General features: G+C 39.8%; 1 protein-coding gene across 1 annotated transcript in view; it reads left to right on the top strand.

The window, feature by feature from the left end:
• The window catches only part of LOC143974849 (alcohol dehydrogenase 1-like), a 73,072-nt gene extending 59,217 nt beyond the window's left edge, over positions 1-13,855 (top strand). Inside the window, exons 8-9 of the mRNA XM_077476608.1 lie at positions 8,837-8,975; positions 9,462-13,855. Of these exons, the coding sequence (XP_077332734.1) occupies positions 8,837-8,975; positions 9,462-9,486 (164 nt within the window). The 3' untranslated portion in view covers positions 9,487-13,855. The remainder of the gene's footprint in view (positions 1-8,836; positions 8,976-9,461) is intronic.
• Positions 13,856-16,266: the final 2,411 nt, after the last annotated feature.

Genomic DNA, 16,266 nt, shown 5'->3' with positions numbered 1-16,266 from the left:
TCAAACAAAGAACCAAGAAACTTTAATAACAGTATTTCAGACACCGAACCCAACGGTTCACCTAACTTGTTTAAAAATTCTTGATACATAAACCAAGCAGACTGATATCCTGCCCAAGTAGAAGGTGCCAAAGAATTGATAATAGAGACAGAAATGGGCCTTAGATCAGGTCCCATAAATTGATTGGACAGGAGTGTCCCACTTGATCCGCCTCCGGAAATAGCTTGAAAAAACGCTCCATCTGTGAACGAGACAACGCATCCGCCAAATAATTGTCCTTACCTGGTACATGTACAGCCTTCCACCATATATTCAAACTTAAGCATTTAAATATCAGGTATCTCAAAAGGACAATGACTGGCGGAGACTTAGATGTTAAACAATTAATAGCATACATCACTCCTTTATTATCTGTACGTATCAAAATTATTTTATTTTGGAAGAAAGCACCCCAAATTTCAAGTGCAACAATGATAGGAAATAGTTCCAAAACGACTATATTTTTAGTGTAACCCTTCATTACCCAAGAGACATGCCAGCGTTCAGCGCACCAATGCTTCTGCCAAATTGCGGCAAAGCCATGTGACCCTGCGGCATCATTAAAGAGAAGGAAATCAGAATCAAGAATGAAATCCTTCTGCCACAAAGCCCTGCCATTGAAATGAGAAAGAAACTGCCACCAAACTAGCAAGTCCTCTTTCATATCACTGGATAAACGCACATGAGAAAAGGGAGACTTTAAACCAGAAATAGCGATGTAAAATCTCCTGGAAAATACCCTACCCACTGGCATGACCCTTGAAGCAAACGCCAGAAGGCCCAAAAGAGACTGTATCTCTTTCAAGCAGGCTTTTTTTCCTCCTTACCAGTTTTAACAATAAAGAGCAAATTTTTTCAATTTTTTCTTCAGGTAACCTAAACTCCATTAATTCAGTATCAATAATAATACCTAGAAATTCCAGACAAGTGGAAGGCCATATAGTCTTCTCATGAGCCAATGGGATACCAAAATGGTTGCAAACCTCAAAAAATGTCTGTAATAAGTTAGCACAAATAAAAGAATCCTGAGGGCCTAAAAATAAAAAATCGTCAAGATAATGAATTAAAAATTGAGACCCGGAAACGGCAGAAACTACCCACTCTAAAAATGAAGAGAAAGACTCAAAATAAAAACAAGACAAGGAACAACCCATAGGTAAACATTTATCAAAATAAAAGTTACCATTAAAGAAAAAACCAAGGGAATTAAAAGATGAAGGATTAATGGGAAGTAAGAAAAAAGCTGACTTGACATCCGCCTTAGCTAAAATAGCTCCCTTCCCCAATATTCTCAATTTAACTAAAGCATCTTCAAAAGAAGCATATGAAACAGATGACATGCTCTCATCAATTTGGTCATTAAGGGAATCTCCTTTAGGAAAAAGATAAGTGATGAATTAGTCTAAAAGAATTATTTTCCTTTTTGGGCACTACACCCAAAGGGGAAATCCTGAAATTTTTAAACGGAGGGAAAGAAAAGGGGCCCGCCACCCTTCCTTCTAAGATTTCAAAATTAACCTTATCTAATACTACCTGGGGAAATTTAGATACAGATTTCAAATTTTTAACTAAAGTACAACCTTGACCCTGAAAGGAAGGCAATAAAAAAAAAAAAAAAAAAACATCCCTAAAACCATCAATGAGAAGATGTGCTTTCAACTTGTCTGGATACACCTGAAGCCACAGAAGCATTTTTGCTATACTCACTGGTGTGTGTGTTTTTTGGAAAAAATTTCCAGCTTGCAAATTTGCTGCTGACATTTTTTTGAAACATTTTGAAACTGAGTGCGCTCCAGCACAAAAGGCGCATTCATGCTTGTATTTACATGAATTGGGCCATTTACACTGACTATCATTGAAGTTGAAACAAATTCCTCTTTTGTAACCGGACATGTATTGAACTGTTGGTGCTGAAACCGGCCTTGCCACTGTTGGCCTCTGTGGCAGAAAAAGATTCAGCCAAAGGCCCACATCCTTAGCTCCCCAGTGCAATCTGGGATGAACTGATAATTTCTGACGAAATGCTTCATCATAATTAAACCACGCCACTCCACCAAAATTTTTATATGCCTCAATTATAATATCTAAATGCTGAAATAAACCCGTACTTTTCTCAGGTGATTTTTCACAAAGCACACTTGCAAAAATACAAAATGCTTGCAACCAATTATTGAGGTTTTTTGCTATAGGTCTGCGTCTATCATCATCCTCTTTCTTCTCTGACTTATTAATGAAATCTTTAGCGGAAGGGAGAAGAGACAAAATATCCAAAAATTCCCCTCGCCAAATTTTTTCCTTAACAACTGGAGATAAATGTTAACCTAACGGAGAAATATCACAGGGCATGGATTCCTTTAAACAAATTTCTGGCAAGTTCTGTGACCTAGCATTGCTATAAGAAATATTACTAAATTGTTCTAAATGAATTTGGTAAATCCTGGTCGCCATTAGCATTAACGCCACTAGGTGGCGACCAAACTCCCATAGCTGAAACATCAGAAGCTAAAAACATTATTAATAGCTGGCTGACAAATCGACTTTTGACTGGCTAATTACTTAGACACCTTTGTTAATAAATCCACAACACTATTCAATAAAACATTAACAGAAAGATCAGTCATACCTGTATTACCTTGTTGTAAAGCAGGCTCACTATCAGGCCCTGCTTCACTGATATTCAGCATTGACGGTTGCCTAGGAGATGCTTGACGCTGAGGAGAGGGAGACCACTCCCTCAGAGAGGTTGCTCCGCCTCCCGTACCGCCTTCGACCCTGCCCACTGCTTCAGTCAATGGAGCTCTGCCGCTCAGCTGGCCGCTCCGCCTACCCGCTCCAAGCCTTCCCCCGCCCGCCTGCCCTCTGCTATGGTCCTGAGAAGGACCAGCTCTTTTATGTACAGCAGGGCGCGTCGGGGTAGGAGAATAGCTCCGGCGGGTGTTGCACTTTCGTTTCGCCGCCCCATTCGACCGACCTGGGGCGGCGCTTCCTTGTTGACGCGACGTCTCCTCCTCCACACCTTCGGCATCCTCTTCACCCCGCAGCGACATCTCTGTGGCTTCCACCGCTGGCCGCTCTGTTCCTCTCTCCTCCGGACCCGGATAGCTGACAGGCGGTGTAGCTCCCACCGGAGCTTCTTGACACGCTGCGCGGGGTAATTCTAAGCACTGGCGAATCCAGGCTTCTCCGCCGTCCTCTCCCGCCCGCTCTATCAGTCGCCGAAGAAGGCTCATCTTCTGGCCACAGAAGAGGCTGTTTGTTCAGGGAATAATCCCAGAGAGAACACCACAGCTTTTCTTCTGAGGCGAATGAGCCCCCTCAGAGGAACCTCCTTTTTATAACCCCAAGAAAACTGGTTTAAACCAGTTCTTCCCGGGCTTTTCACATGTCATGAAGAGAGGTCACCTGTACCCCTTCTCAAAACATGTGACTAACAGCTGTTTCCCCGCTGGCCACAGGCTCTGCGGGGGAACTTGAAACAGCTGATCTAGCCGCTCTCCCATGAGGAAAAGGGGGGGCAAGAAACTGCCCTCTCCCTTTTCCTGTCATACTACTTCATATATTGCAAGAATAGCTCTAATCTAGATTGCTGAGCTCAATCTGCTTCTGTTGCAGAAATATTGCAAGCACCCATTTCCTAGCATTTTTCAAACTTGGTTTAGTTGGTCAATAACCACTGACAACTCTTCTATTTAGTACAGGCAGGAAGGTGAGATTCAAGGCAGGGATAAGTACTTTACAAAGCATCTACCCAACCATTATAAAACATGAACAGCAATAGGTAAATTTAGTGAGTTACTCTTACCAGTTGTGAGTCTGAATATTTTTTATTGCTGAAAAGGAAGGTTATATTTTAAAGGGAACACTGCAGTCTGTATACATACTATTAGTTATATATCTTTATGAGTAGCACTTTTATTCTTATTAACCACTTCAGCCCAGGAAGGATTTACCCCCTAATGACAAGGCCTTTTTTCCCATAAATAGAGCTTTCTTTTGGTGGTATTTGATCATCAGTTTTTATTTTTTTGCGCTATAAACAAAAAAGACCGACAATTTTGAAAAAAAAAATATATATATATATATCTTTTACTTTTTGCTATAATAAATATCCCAAAATTTAATTTTTTTGAACCCCCCTGGCGGTATGATTATTTCAGATTTTAGGTGCTGAAAGCGGTACAATTATTTTGCATGAAAATTTTACGTTTTTTATTGTAGGTTTGTAATTCTTAGGAATAACTCACTTAAATCTGTCCAAACCAGAGTCTAGCAGACATCCTGGGTATGATAAAGTTTGAAAAATGAAATCATAAATTATAATATAATAAATAACTATAAATAATTATACCAAATAATAATATAACAATAATAAAAAATATTCAATAATGTAATCAAATCAAAAACACTGAAATTTGCTCAGTTGCAGAATTGTCACCGTCATTACTTTTCAGTATTTGATGATGGATCTCCCCACAAATCGCTATCCCTCAATTCTGTGAGTGATTCCAATTTATTATCGCTGTTTTCTAGCTGGTCTAAAACAATTTTTTGATGTAAAGGGACAGTTTTGGTTGCTATGGACAATCTCCAGTTTCCAGGCATAAAGAACAGTTTTTATATTATAAAACTGGATGCAGGACACTGGGCAGAACATTAGGGACAAAGGGGATGTGAAATAATTACATACAGCAATGTAAACTGTAAGATTACATTATACTGTATGTAATGTGTGTGTTTTACTTTTTGAATTTGGCGCCGTTCTCCATCCCCGTGCATCGCAACGCTCGCAGGGAACGGAGATCAGCTCCATGATAGAATGAGCGGAGGACAGCTTGCTCGTACAGCAGGGGGACATCGCTGGATCCAGGGGACAAGGTAAGTAACCTCTCCCTGCAATCAGTGATGCTTTCCCGAGTCTGGCTCGGGGTTACCGCTTTTGGTATAAAATTTCCACCCCGAGCCAGACTCGGGAATAACGCCAGGGGGGTTAATACTAATTTCTTCATCAGTTTAGGCCAATATGTATTCTTCTACATATTTGTGGTAAAAAAAAATCGCAATAAGCGTATATTGTTTGGTTTGCGCAAAGGTTATAGCGTCTACAAAATAGGGGATATATTTATGTTTTATTAGTATTTTTTTTTTACTACGACTGCAACATTGTGGCGGACAGCTCGGACACTTTTGACACTTTTTTGGGACCTGGGATCTGGGATCTGTGGAGTGGACTGACTAGGAGTAGAGAGATATCACTGTTCCTGATCACTAGGAACAGACAATCTCTCTCTACTTCCCTGACAGAACAGGAATCTGTTTGTTTACATTGACAGATCCCCGTTCTGGCTCTCTGTGGAGTGATCGCGGGTGGCCGGCGGACATTGCGGCCGCTGACCACACGCGTGCACCTGCTAAAGCTATCGCAGGGACCGCCGAGCCATTCTGCCGCAGCTCTGCGGCTGGTCGGCAAGCATTTAAAGTAGAGAGGCAACCTCATCCCCCAAAAGCAGATACAGGTACTCTTTTATCATTTACAATATAAGTGTTATTGAATTTAATGCAGCCATGGAAACCATTGTAATCCTCTGGGCTGCATGGAGAGTTGTTATTATGCAGGTGACATGATTTCTGAGGGTTACTAGCAACAGTACACACAAAAGTTCAAACCACTTAGTAACACTCACTGCCCTTGTTCCAGTCAGGCATACTGGAAGGTAAAGTTTCTATAGATAGTTTCTATAGATGGGACATGTGTGCACAGCCCATTGCAGGATTAAGAAAGAAAAGTACGTTTTTAAAGATGATTCAGCAAAGCCCCTTTAGGTAAGAAAATGTTTTTTTTCTCCTAATGCCAGTTAGTGGTTGGTGGGGGTAGGTGTGTGTATATGTGATTGGGAGGGGGGGAGGAGCCAAGAGGTCAGTTTTATTATTCCAATTTACCTGGCTACAAATACATTTCAAAACTTAATATTTGTTCTATGCTAAACAATAAAGCTAAATAACCAAAATAAAGTTATAGTTTTAATATAACTTTAAACAAATTAAACATGATAGATACAATTGATTCCCATCAAAAAGAGCTTGAATTAAACTTTGTTATGTTTACAAGTTTTGAACTTATTCTTTTTGAAGTCAGAGTTCAGGAGTGATAACGTGTAGTATAAACTCTACAAAGATAGAAAAGGATATAAAAGCTGTCTGTAAAAAGCCACAAATGTAGGAAATTAACCTTTAATTGCCATTTTAACCTGTGTGTGCCACCTTCTGTGTCTGTAGCAAGGCCAAACATTCCAAGGTGTGTAAACGTTTGATCAGGGCCATTTGGGTGATTTCTGTATGATTTAAAAAGGACCCAAAAAACTATGTGATAATAAATGGCTTCATGTGATTGCTATCCTTAAATAAAAGGTAATATAGGTAAAACAAAGTTTTTCGGCATGATTAGCCATATTTTCAATATTAATGCCAACATGTCACAATTTCTGCCAGGGCAAGCAAAATTTTGAGCACAACTGTATATATGTTTACATGCCCTGGCAGAATTTATGATTTCTTGGCCATTTTTCAGAGAATATGAATGCTAACACAAAAACGTTTCTTTCACATATGGTTAGCGTTTGGCTGAAGCCATTTATTATCAATCAACTGTGTTTTCTCTTTTTAAATCATAATTAGAACAGAAACTACCTAAATGACCCTGATTGAATGTTTACATACCCAAGTTCTTAATACCGTCTTTTCCCCCTTTAACAATGACAGCTTGAAGTCTTTTGTGGTATTTGTGGATCAAGCTCTTTATCTTCTCAGATGGTAAAGCTGCCCGTTCCTCTTGGCAAAAAGCCTCCAGTTCCTGTAAATTATTGGGCTGTCTTGAGATCTCCCCAGAGTGGCTCAATGATATTGAGGTCAGGAGACTGAGATGGCCATTCCAGAACCTTCACTTTATTCTTCTATAGCCAATAACAAGTCGACTTGGCCTTGTGTTTTGGATCATTGTCATGTTGGAATGTCCAAGTACGTCCCATGTGCAGCTTCCTGGCTGATGAATATAAATATTTCTCCAGTATTTTTTGATAACATACTGCATTCATCTTGCCATCAATTTTGACCAAATTTCCTGTGCCTTTTGTAGCTCACACATGCCCAAAACATCAGCGATCCACTTCCGTGTTTCACAGTAGGAATGGTGTACCTTTCATCATTGTTGACTCCTCTCCAAATGTAGCATTTATGGTTGTGGATAAAAAGCTACATTTTGGTCTCATAACTCCAAATTACTTTGTGCCAGAAGGTTTGAGGCTCTGTGCTGTTTGATGTATTGTAAGTGGGATACTTTGTGATATTTGCGTAGTAATGGCTTTCTTCTGGCGACTCAACCATGCAGCCCATCTTTCTTCAAGTGCCTCCTTATTGTGCATCTTAAAACAGCCATATCACATGTTTTCAATGAGTCCTTGTTACGTCCCTGGTGGTAGAGCCTGATATGCAGAGGATGGCCTCTCTTACACCTCTGACCCAAAGCCCCTATTAAAGCAGACAGAAGGTGCAGGAGTGCAGAGTAGCACAAGTGCCTGGCAGGATCGCTGGCAGGGGAGCTGGGCTGGAACTTCTAGTAGGGTCATGGAGGGATACAGACACATCAGAAGACCAGGAACAGCGAGTAAGCTGGAAGCTGGAACAGACAGACATGGGAAAACAGCAGGCTGGGAAGCAGATGCTGCTCCAGGTTGGATGGTTGTGTCCAGGGGACTGGAGAAAAGGCTGGGTCATACACTGGTGAGCACATCAGGAACTGATGCAGAGACTGGAGCAGAGTCAACGTACAGGCCGAATCGGTAACAGGCTGGCAGTGAGGTAGCAGAACAAACAGGCAGGTGCAGAGTCGGAGACAAGCTGGGGTTGGATGCAGGGAACATCAGGAACAAGCCGGATCAAACAACTGGAACATGTATTAGGTAATGGGAAGCAGGAAAACACCAAAGGTTGTAGAGCAGACAGCACTGAATCTGGGTGCTGACCCAGTTTAAATAGCCCGTTTGGCGCCATGAACTGTCACAAGGTAAGCATGTATCGGGGCATGCAGGCGCACCTGCGGCATTCTCCTTACAGGAATTGGAGGCTCAGGATATCTTCTGTGGCCACCATTTGCTTGCTGGCATGCCCTTCCTGACAGTCCTGTATTTCACCTAAAGTTATTTGTGGGTTTTTCTTTGCACACTGAATAATTTTCACCAGTTTTAGTAAATTTCCCCTACTGTAACATAATGAAATCTTTCCCTGACTTCTTCATTGTGCATCTATTTTGTGTTTGTGTCTTCAGTGTCTCCAATGGTAAAACCAGACTGGATCAGTCCTAATCTGTGGCAGCCGGCTGTCCAAAATTTCAGATGCAGGGGACACAAGTACACATTAAAAACTATAGCATAGACTTTGTTAACTGACATATTTGCAGCTAAATTTGTGATTTTTTTTGATAAATGTCTCCTTATAGTGTAGTATGTTACAACAACCAAAGCACACTTGCAGCATACATACAGGCTTGGGAGCTGGAATTTAGACTTATAGAATAGAATTCTTACTCAGACATGTGAAGGAACTGTCATAGCAAACAGTGCATTAAATATGGTATATAACAATTATATATATATATATATATATATATATATATATATATATATATATATATATATATATATATATATATATATATATATATATATATTCCTAATGTGTAGTATTTTTACATGTGTGTGTGTTTTGTATCTAACTGAGCCAAACTGAACTAGACTGACTTTTTCAGGTTATAAAAGTTTGGACTCCGTGCCTCAGTTATTTTCTGACTACATGGCAGGCAAATTTGACCTGGATGGTTTAGTGACCCATACTTTGCCTTTTACCAAAATAAATGAAGGGTTTGAACTTCTGAGAGCTGGAAAAAGGTTGGTATCACTAATAATAAAAGCAATTCTTTTTTAATGTGCTGTCTGTTTTGGGTGTAGCATCCATTCACATAGAGAAGAATGCATACTGAGAATTGTACAGAATTGTACATTCAGAAAAAGAAATGTGGTAGAATGCATTGTCCATACATACTGAACTGGGAAGAATACTCCCAGCATATGAAACAAAAGAATTGATACTTTACAGTATCTGTAAATATAGAATAAGAAAAGATACTGAACATTGCACTGATTTTACAAAACAAGAGAAATGCTGCTATGTGAGGTTAATGTATACAGAATTAGAACAGATATTTCATACCCAATGTACAGAACAAGAGAAGTGGCGATATGCATGCAAACAAACCACTGACTATAAAATGAATTGTCTAAATATGAGATTAACACCCATGTACTAAAACAAACTATATATATATTTTTTTTTTATATATACACTTTCCTAACTTGTTTTTTTTCTCTTTTAAGCATACGCACAGTCTTGTTATTCTGAATTGAAGACTATTCACCGGAGAAGTGTCCTTTCAAATGCTTACCCTTGTTTTGCACATATGAAAGAGATAATATCTGCTTTATTGTAATCTGATTTCGCTGATTTGTTCTATGTAATTACTTTACCATAACCCAAAATAAACGTTTTTTGACCACTTCAATACCAGGCGCTTAGACGCCTTCCTGTCCAAGCCACTTTTCAGCTTTCAGCGCTGTTGCAATTTGAATGACAATTGTGCGGTCATGTGACATTGTACCCAAACACATTTTTTATCATTTTGTTCCCACAAATAGAGCTTTCTTTTGGTGGTATTTGATCCCCTCTGCGATTTTTATTTTTTGCGCTACAAATAAAAAAAAACGAAAATTTTTAAACAAAGTTTTTCTTTTTTGTAAATAAGTAAGTTTTCTCCTTCAATAATGGGCACTGATATGGCTGCACTGATGGGCATTGATAAGGCAGTACCGATGAGGTGGCACTGATAGGTGGCACTGATAGGTGGCACTGATGGTCACTGATAGGATGCACTCATATGCGGCACTGATGGGCACTTCTAGGTGGCACAGATGGGCACTCACAAGCGGTACTGATGGGCATTCATAGGCGGCACTGATGGGTACTTATGGGTGGCACTGTTAGGTGGCATGGGTGGGCACTGATGGGCATGGGTGGGCACTGATGGGTGGCACTGGACACTTATGGGTGGCACTGATGACACTGACGGGTGGCACTGACACTGATGGGTGGCATTGCTGGGCATCACTGTTGTCTTTTAGTACATACTGGTGCCAATCAGTGCCCATTTGTGGGCACTGATTGGCACAGATTGGGCATGCATTTGAACATGTGGATGGTCCAATGTGGTCATCCAAGTGGGGGCTGCACTGATAAACAATCAACGCAGATCCCCCCTGTGAGAAGAGCCACCGATCACCTCTCCTCTACTTGCGTCTGTTAGACACGAGTGAGGAAAAGCCGATCAATGGCTCTTCCTATTTACATCATGATCAGCCGTGATTGGACACAGCTGATCCCATGGTAAAGAGCCTCTGTCTGAGGCTCTTTACCGGAATCACTGTAGCGTGTGTCAGACTGATACACCGCACCACCAATCATCACGATGCACGCCCCCATGGGCGTGCGGTGGCTGTTATCCTGAAGGACGTCATATGACGCCCAGTCAGGAAAACTGAACCAGCGCCCGGACGTCATTTTGCTATAGGCCAGGCAGGAAGTGGTTAAAAGGGTTTTCAAAACTTTTATTGCCAAAAAGTAACAATTTCCTGTTCACAAAACAAAAATGCTCAACACAGTGATTACTAATGTTTGGAGTGCCTTTGGTTGAAAAAAGACACAAGTCCATCTAGTTCAACCAGTAAAGGCATCAATTAGAAGATTTTTCTTCCAAAATTACCTATAATCAGATCCGTCTTTCCTTGGCCAAATGCCTATTATTTAAGTCCATCCCAGGGATATCCCTTCCGTATATGAGACTTATCCACACTATAAGTGTAGCTATGCTTTGGCTAATAGCATTCCATTGAAAGTCCTCTTCGGTCTCTACTACACACCTGATAAAGAGAATTTAATACAATAAGCCTCATGAAAAAAATATTTCATACACTACGTAATTCTGCACAATCCTATGATAAAAAATAGGATTCTTGGTTTAAACATTCTGAAATTCTATTTCAACAGTTAGAAAAATTAAGCTAACTTATACTAAAAACAATGTTCTTCTTTTTTGCCATAATGACAACTATCTGGCTTTAAATTTTTTTAGTATATTGCTTTAATGAAAAAATGCAGATTGGTCAATTTATATGGATAAATTTGCTGTATTACTTTATAAATGTTATGTATCTCAAAAAAAAAAAAATGTCTTTGTGTTGTATAATGTGTTATTAGCCCTATTTTGCAGAAAGTCCCGCTCAAAGCTAAACACTTTATTTTGAAAATATTGAACTATTTTCATCTGTATTTAGTCAGTCACGTGGCTAATATAAAGTTCCTTATCTTTGTGTTCTGAGTCTTATGCACTTGCTTGTCACTGTAAAGATTTAGCAAACTACTTATATAAACAGTCACTGCTTTGGGGGGGGGTGTACCCCATATGATACAACAACTTTTGAGACAACAGGAGGAATTAATGCTAGCCATATACTGTATATTACAATTGGTCGTAAAATTATTGTATAATCATCTTTATCAAGACTTATTTAGGGCCCACCCAAATAATCAATTTATAGTCTATTTCAAATTAGTATGCATTTGCAGTTTGTCATTGTTGATAAATGTATTGGAACCTACCCAATGAGATTTTACAGTTCTCCACTCTTCAGTATCACTGTTCTCCAGTTGTTCAGTGACAACCAAGCAATCATCAAAGGAAGACCAGGAGCAAAGGAGCTCTTTGAAAAGGATGGTACAGTAACATTATATATTATATAATTTTGCAGCGGTACAAAGAGGAAACTACATGCACGTAAAGAATGACAACAGACATATGTATTGTCTTCATTAAAATACCATTAATAATTACAGACTTTTTGTCTAGCTGGATTGTTCTAACAGATAGAGGTGGGTTCTTTTAGGGACTTTTATTGAAACTAGTGCTCTTGCTTTTGAAATGTTTTGCTCCAACTCGATAGACTCTATTCTTGACTATAACATACCTGTATAAGTATGTTTACTGTCATGTTACTATCTCACACTGTCATTTGCATGCTTGTACCATGCGATTATATTCAATACACTACCATTCTGTTTGTTAAAAAAAATAAAAATAATTACAGACTTGTGACTTAAAGCCGTCTGGATTTTAAATTATCATATTAATTTAGAGCACTGCATTTTATGTTCATGTCTACAACAATCTCAACTCCTCCTGTTTTGTTAACACCTGCCCAAATGCCTGATGTGAAAAAGGAATTTGCATTTTGAGAAGGCCTGCTATGTATTTCTTAAAAGCTAAAAAAATAAGAAAATTGATTACAAACTGGCTACTCACCAAAATCACCCAAACACAGAGATCACCACATATTAATTTCAGACCTTCAGTCATCACCTAGTCAGTGTGATTCAACGACTTTCAGTTAACAAGCTGGATGTGGTCACTCTTCCCTATGTTTGATTTATAGGCACAGAATATATATATATGGTGTGGCAGGGCAAGGCCATGTTGTGGTCTAAATTGGCAGTCTAGGCCATTTGCAGAAAACAGGCACTATTAGCAACACAACAGTACAAGTTCAAAACAAACAACTTTTAAACACATTCACTGTAATGATAAATTCATTTTTTTTATTTTAGATATCTGGCAACTGCAAACAGTTTCACCTGTCTTTATTATGAGTATCACATGGGCTCATCAACTATCAGTCAAATAGTGAGAGACACATGCAAACATATTTGGAGGGAGTTAAAGGAAACATTCTTGTCAAAGTGTATTGAATGATCGGCAGGTGTCGGTGAACATTGGGTCTGCACTAATCGTCCATTGGCTTGATTAGTCACAGCGGGAGTGAGCCGTCAGCAGCGTGCACTCGCGCTCGCTCCAAAAACTGCTATAGGGAAGTCGGCAAGCAGTTAAACCTTCTGACAGAGGTAGCTGTTTTTATTACAACAAATAATTGTTGTAATAATGGCAGTTGCTGATGCCAATTATAACTTTATTCTTGTTGACATTGGAAGATATGGTAGCTGTGCTGAATTTAGACAGCAGCTAGGTAAGAATCTCTTGGATTTGCCTGAAAACAAACCCTTACCTGGTACTGATGCTCACGAGATTCCATTTGTATTTGTTGCTGCTGAGTGCTTTGCTATTGGAGAACATTTTATTTTAGGCTGCACTCACAGAGAAGTGTTGATGACCAAAAGAAAATCTATATATTATTGTCTCTGCCAGGCAAGGAAACTGGTGGAGTCTGCTTTTGGCATCCTTGCAAATAAATGGCAAATCTTTTACAAGCCAATTCATTTGAAAATTGGGAATGCATGTATGGTAGTTAAGGCAGCATGTATCCTTCAAAATTTGGTGAGAGAAAAAGATGGAGTTAATATCGAGGACACATTGGCCCATGACTTATGACCTATGGAATGGCCTCATTTGCATGGTCCAACATAATCTTTTACAATACAAGATAATTTTCTGATTATTTTTTGCCTCCTGCTGGTGAGCTAAGTCAGCAAAGAGAAATTATTACTTTTTTTTAAATGATCTGTTTTCGTAATTTCTGTTTATGAACATAAAGTGCAAGAAAACCGAATTTGTTGTGTTCTGTAAAACTTGGAATACAGTTTGTGAAATAAACGTGATATTCTTCATCTACACATATCAGCTGTCTATTAATAAAAGCATGTAAAGACATTTCTTTGTTTTTCTGTCATGATTTGTCAAACACAATAAACATTTTCACCATAAGATGGTGCTTCATGGCTCTATCAATACACAAAGAGAATAGTTTATGCAATAAAAATGGCACACATGGCAATGCAATAATCACAGTAAGAGATACTTGATAGAAAAAACTATTTATGCAGAAGTCTATGCAAGCACAAAAGTGGTAGTAAAGTCGTTTCTTGTATTTATACCTACAGGGAAGCCTGCAGGTATTCCCTGTAGGTATAAGGCTTCCCTGTAGGTACAGTAAATATACCTGTAGGTACAGTAAATATCTCCTAAACATGTACAGTTTAGGAGGTATTTACGTAAGCAGCGCCAGTAATGTCACTGGCACATGCACACTCAATGAATGGTGTGCCGTCCATTGAGAGAGCTGTGCGTGGCTGTAACTCCCACGTGCATGTGTAGGAGTGACATCGCCGCTCAGCCAATCCAATGGCAGCAGCTCAGGAACCCAGAAGAAAGACTGGGTGAAAATGGAAGCCTGTGACTGGCTGGCTTCCTTTTCAGGAAAGTCTTTCATAATGTGCAAGCATGCGATGCATACTTGCAGATTATGACATTAACCTGCAGGGTGAAGATTTTTCTTTCTCCAGGCTTTTTTGTTTCTGTTTAAATCATTTGGATCATTAGTATGTCCAAGTTCAGGACATACTTGTGTGGAATGTATGAATTCTTCTGGCTTAAACCTGACACGTCTAGGTGGTCTTTCACTGGGCTCATTTCACCATCCATGTTGTGGCTCTTCCTCTTTTCTTCAGTCTCCACAGGATTTCCTAACTCCCAGCATGCAACAGTGAAACCTGGATATGTGACTGGACAAGGCACTTTTTGGTGAATTTTCCATTAATTTCAATGGGGAGGTGCATTGTTAGTGCTATTAGACTTTTTGGGGAAGAAATAAAAAATGTTTTCTTAATTTCTATATGGCATAAGCCCCATGAGATAAGGTTAAAAACAGGTCAACTTTACTTCAGTTTTTTGAACTAAGTGACTCATTAATCCTTGAAGATTTCGAACAAACTGTTTGTAGAGCTGCGTCCATAAAAAAACAATGATATCTACAATCTCTATTTGTTAAATATAAAAGATTAAAGGGTAATTCCAGTTTTATTTATTTTTTCCTTGATTAACCACTTCAGCCCCGGACCATTTTGCTGGTCAAAGACAAGACCACTTTTTGCGATTTGGCACTGCAGCATTTTAACTGACAATTGTGCGGTCGTGTGACGTGGCTCTCAAACAAAATTGACGTCCTTTTTTTCCCACAAATAGAGCTTTCTTTTGGTGGTATTTGATCACCCCTGCGGTTTTTATTTTTTGCGCTATAAACAAAAATAGAGCAACAATTTTGAAAAAAATGCATTATTTTTTACTTTTGTTATAATAAATATCCAGCAAAAATATATAAAAAAAACATTTCCTGTCGCATCATGGCAGCATACACTCTGGGGTTGTGACTCCGCCCCCACAACCTGATAGGACCACATAGCTATAAGATGAAGATACGCCCCCCGCCACGGTATTCTCTTATTTTTCCTCACCTGTTGGGACCGCACGGATCATCACCCCCTTACCGCTTCGCCCCAGCCAGGTTCTAGCCTCTCCTGGGTGGAAGTCCTTACCGGTACAGCCTCTAAAGGAAGCTAAATGGAAGGAACCCCACTCTGGTGATCTCAGGGGTATGAATACTTTTTCTCTGCAAACAGAGCATTGCCTCTATAGCCGTTGGAAGTAAGCCTTAAACAGGCTGAAGGCATAAAATAAAAAGATCGGTCTTTAAGCCTTAAACAGGCTTAGTACCTGCGGTGGTCTCCGGTTTCCTCTTCCTCCCTGGTGTCACTCTGTCTACAGCTTGACAGCATACTCTCTGCCTTCAGTATCTCTTGTCACCTTGGGTTGTCTGGTGCCTTTCCCCCAGTGTTGCCTTTCTGCCATATTTTACTTCCCTTTGCTGAGCTCTGTGTCCCTCAGCAGCTGCAGCATTCTTCCTGGTCACTCTGCTGCTTTGCACATGCTCACTGTGCACTTTGGGCAGCCTGTGTATGTCTATCTATGTCTTTTCCCTTTTCCAAGATGGCGCCGGCGGCCGCACGGCTCTACTGAGCATGTGCGACAGGGACAATTTTAAAGGGTGAAGATGCCTTTTTTTAACGCAGATGCCTTTTTTTGCCTGTATTTCATGCTCAGCTGAATTTCATGACTGCTGCATTTCTGTTTTTTCTGCCCCAGTTTTGCCTCTCTGTTTGGTAAGTATCTCCCCTGTATTTTTCTTCTCTCTATTCCCCTCTTGTTTCTGTTATGGCTTTATTTTCCTTACCCTTTTTGTGTTACCTGTGTCTTCAGGCTTCCCCTGTTCCCTATCCATGGAGACC

Source organism: Lithobates pipiens, unplaced genomic scaffold, assembly GCF_037356315.1.
Source record: "Lithobates pipiens isolate NorthernLeopardFrog02 unplaced genomic scaffold, aLitPip1_a1.2 Scaffold_13, whole genome shotgun sequence".
In the NCBI taxonomy this organism is placed as follows: domain Eukaryota; kingdom Metazoa; phylum Chordata; class Amphibia; order Anura; family Ranidae; genus Lithobates; species Lithobates pipiens.
Note: the sequence above shows the minus strand (reverse complement) of the source record. Positions and strands in the feature narration are given on the sequence as shown.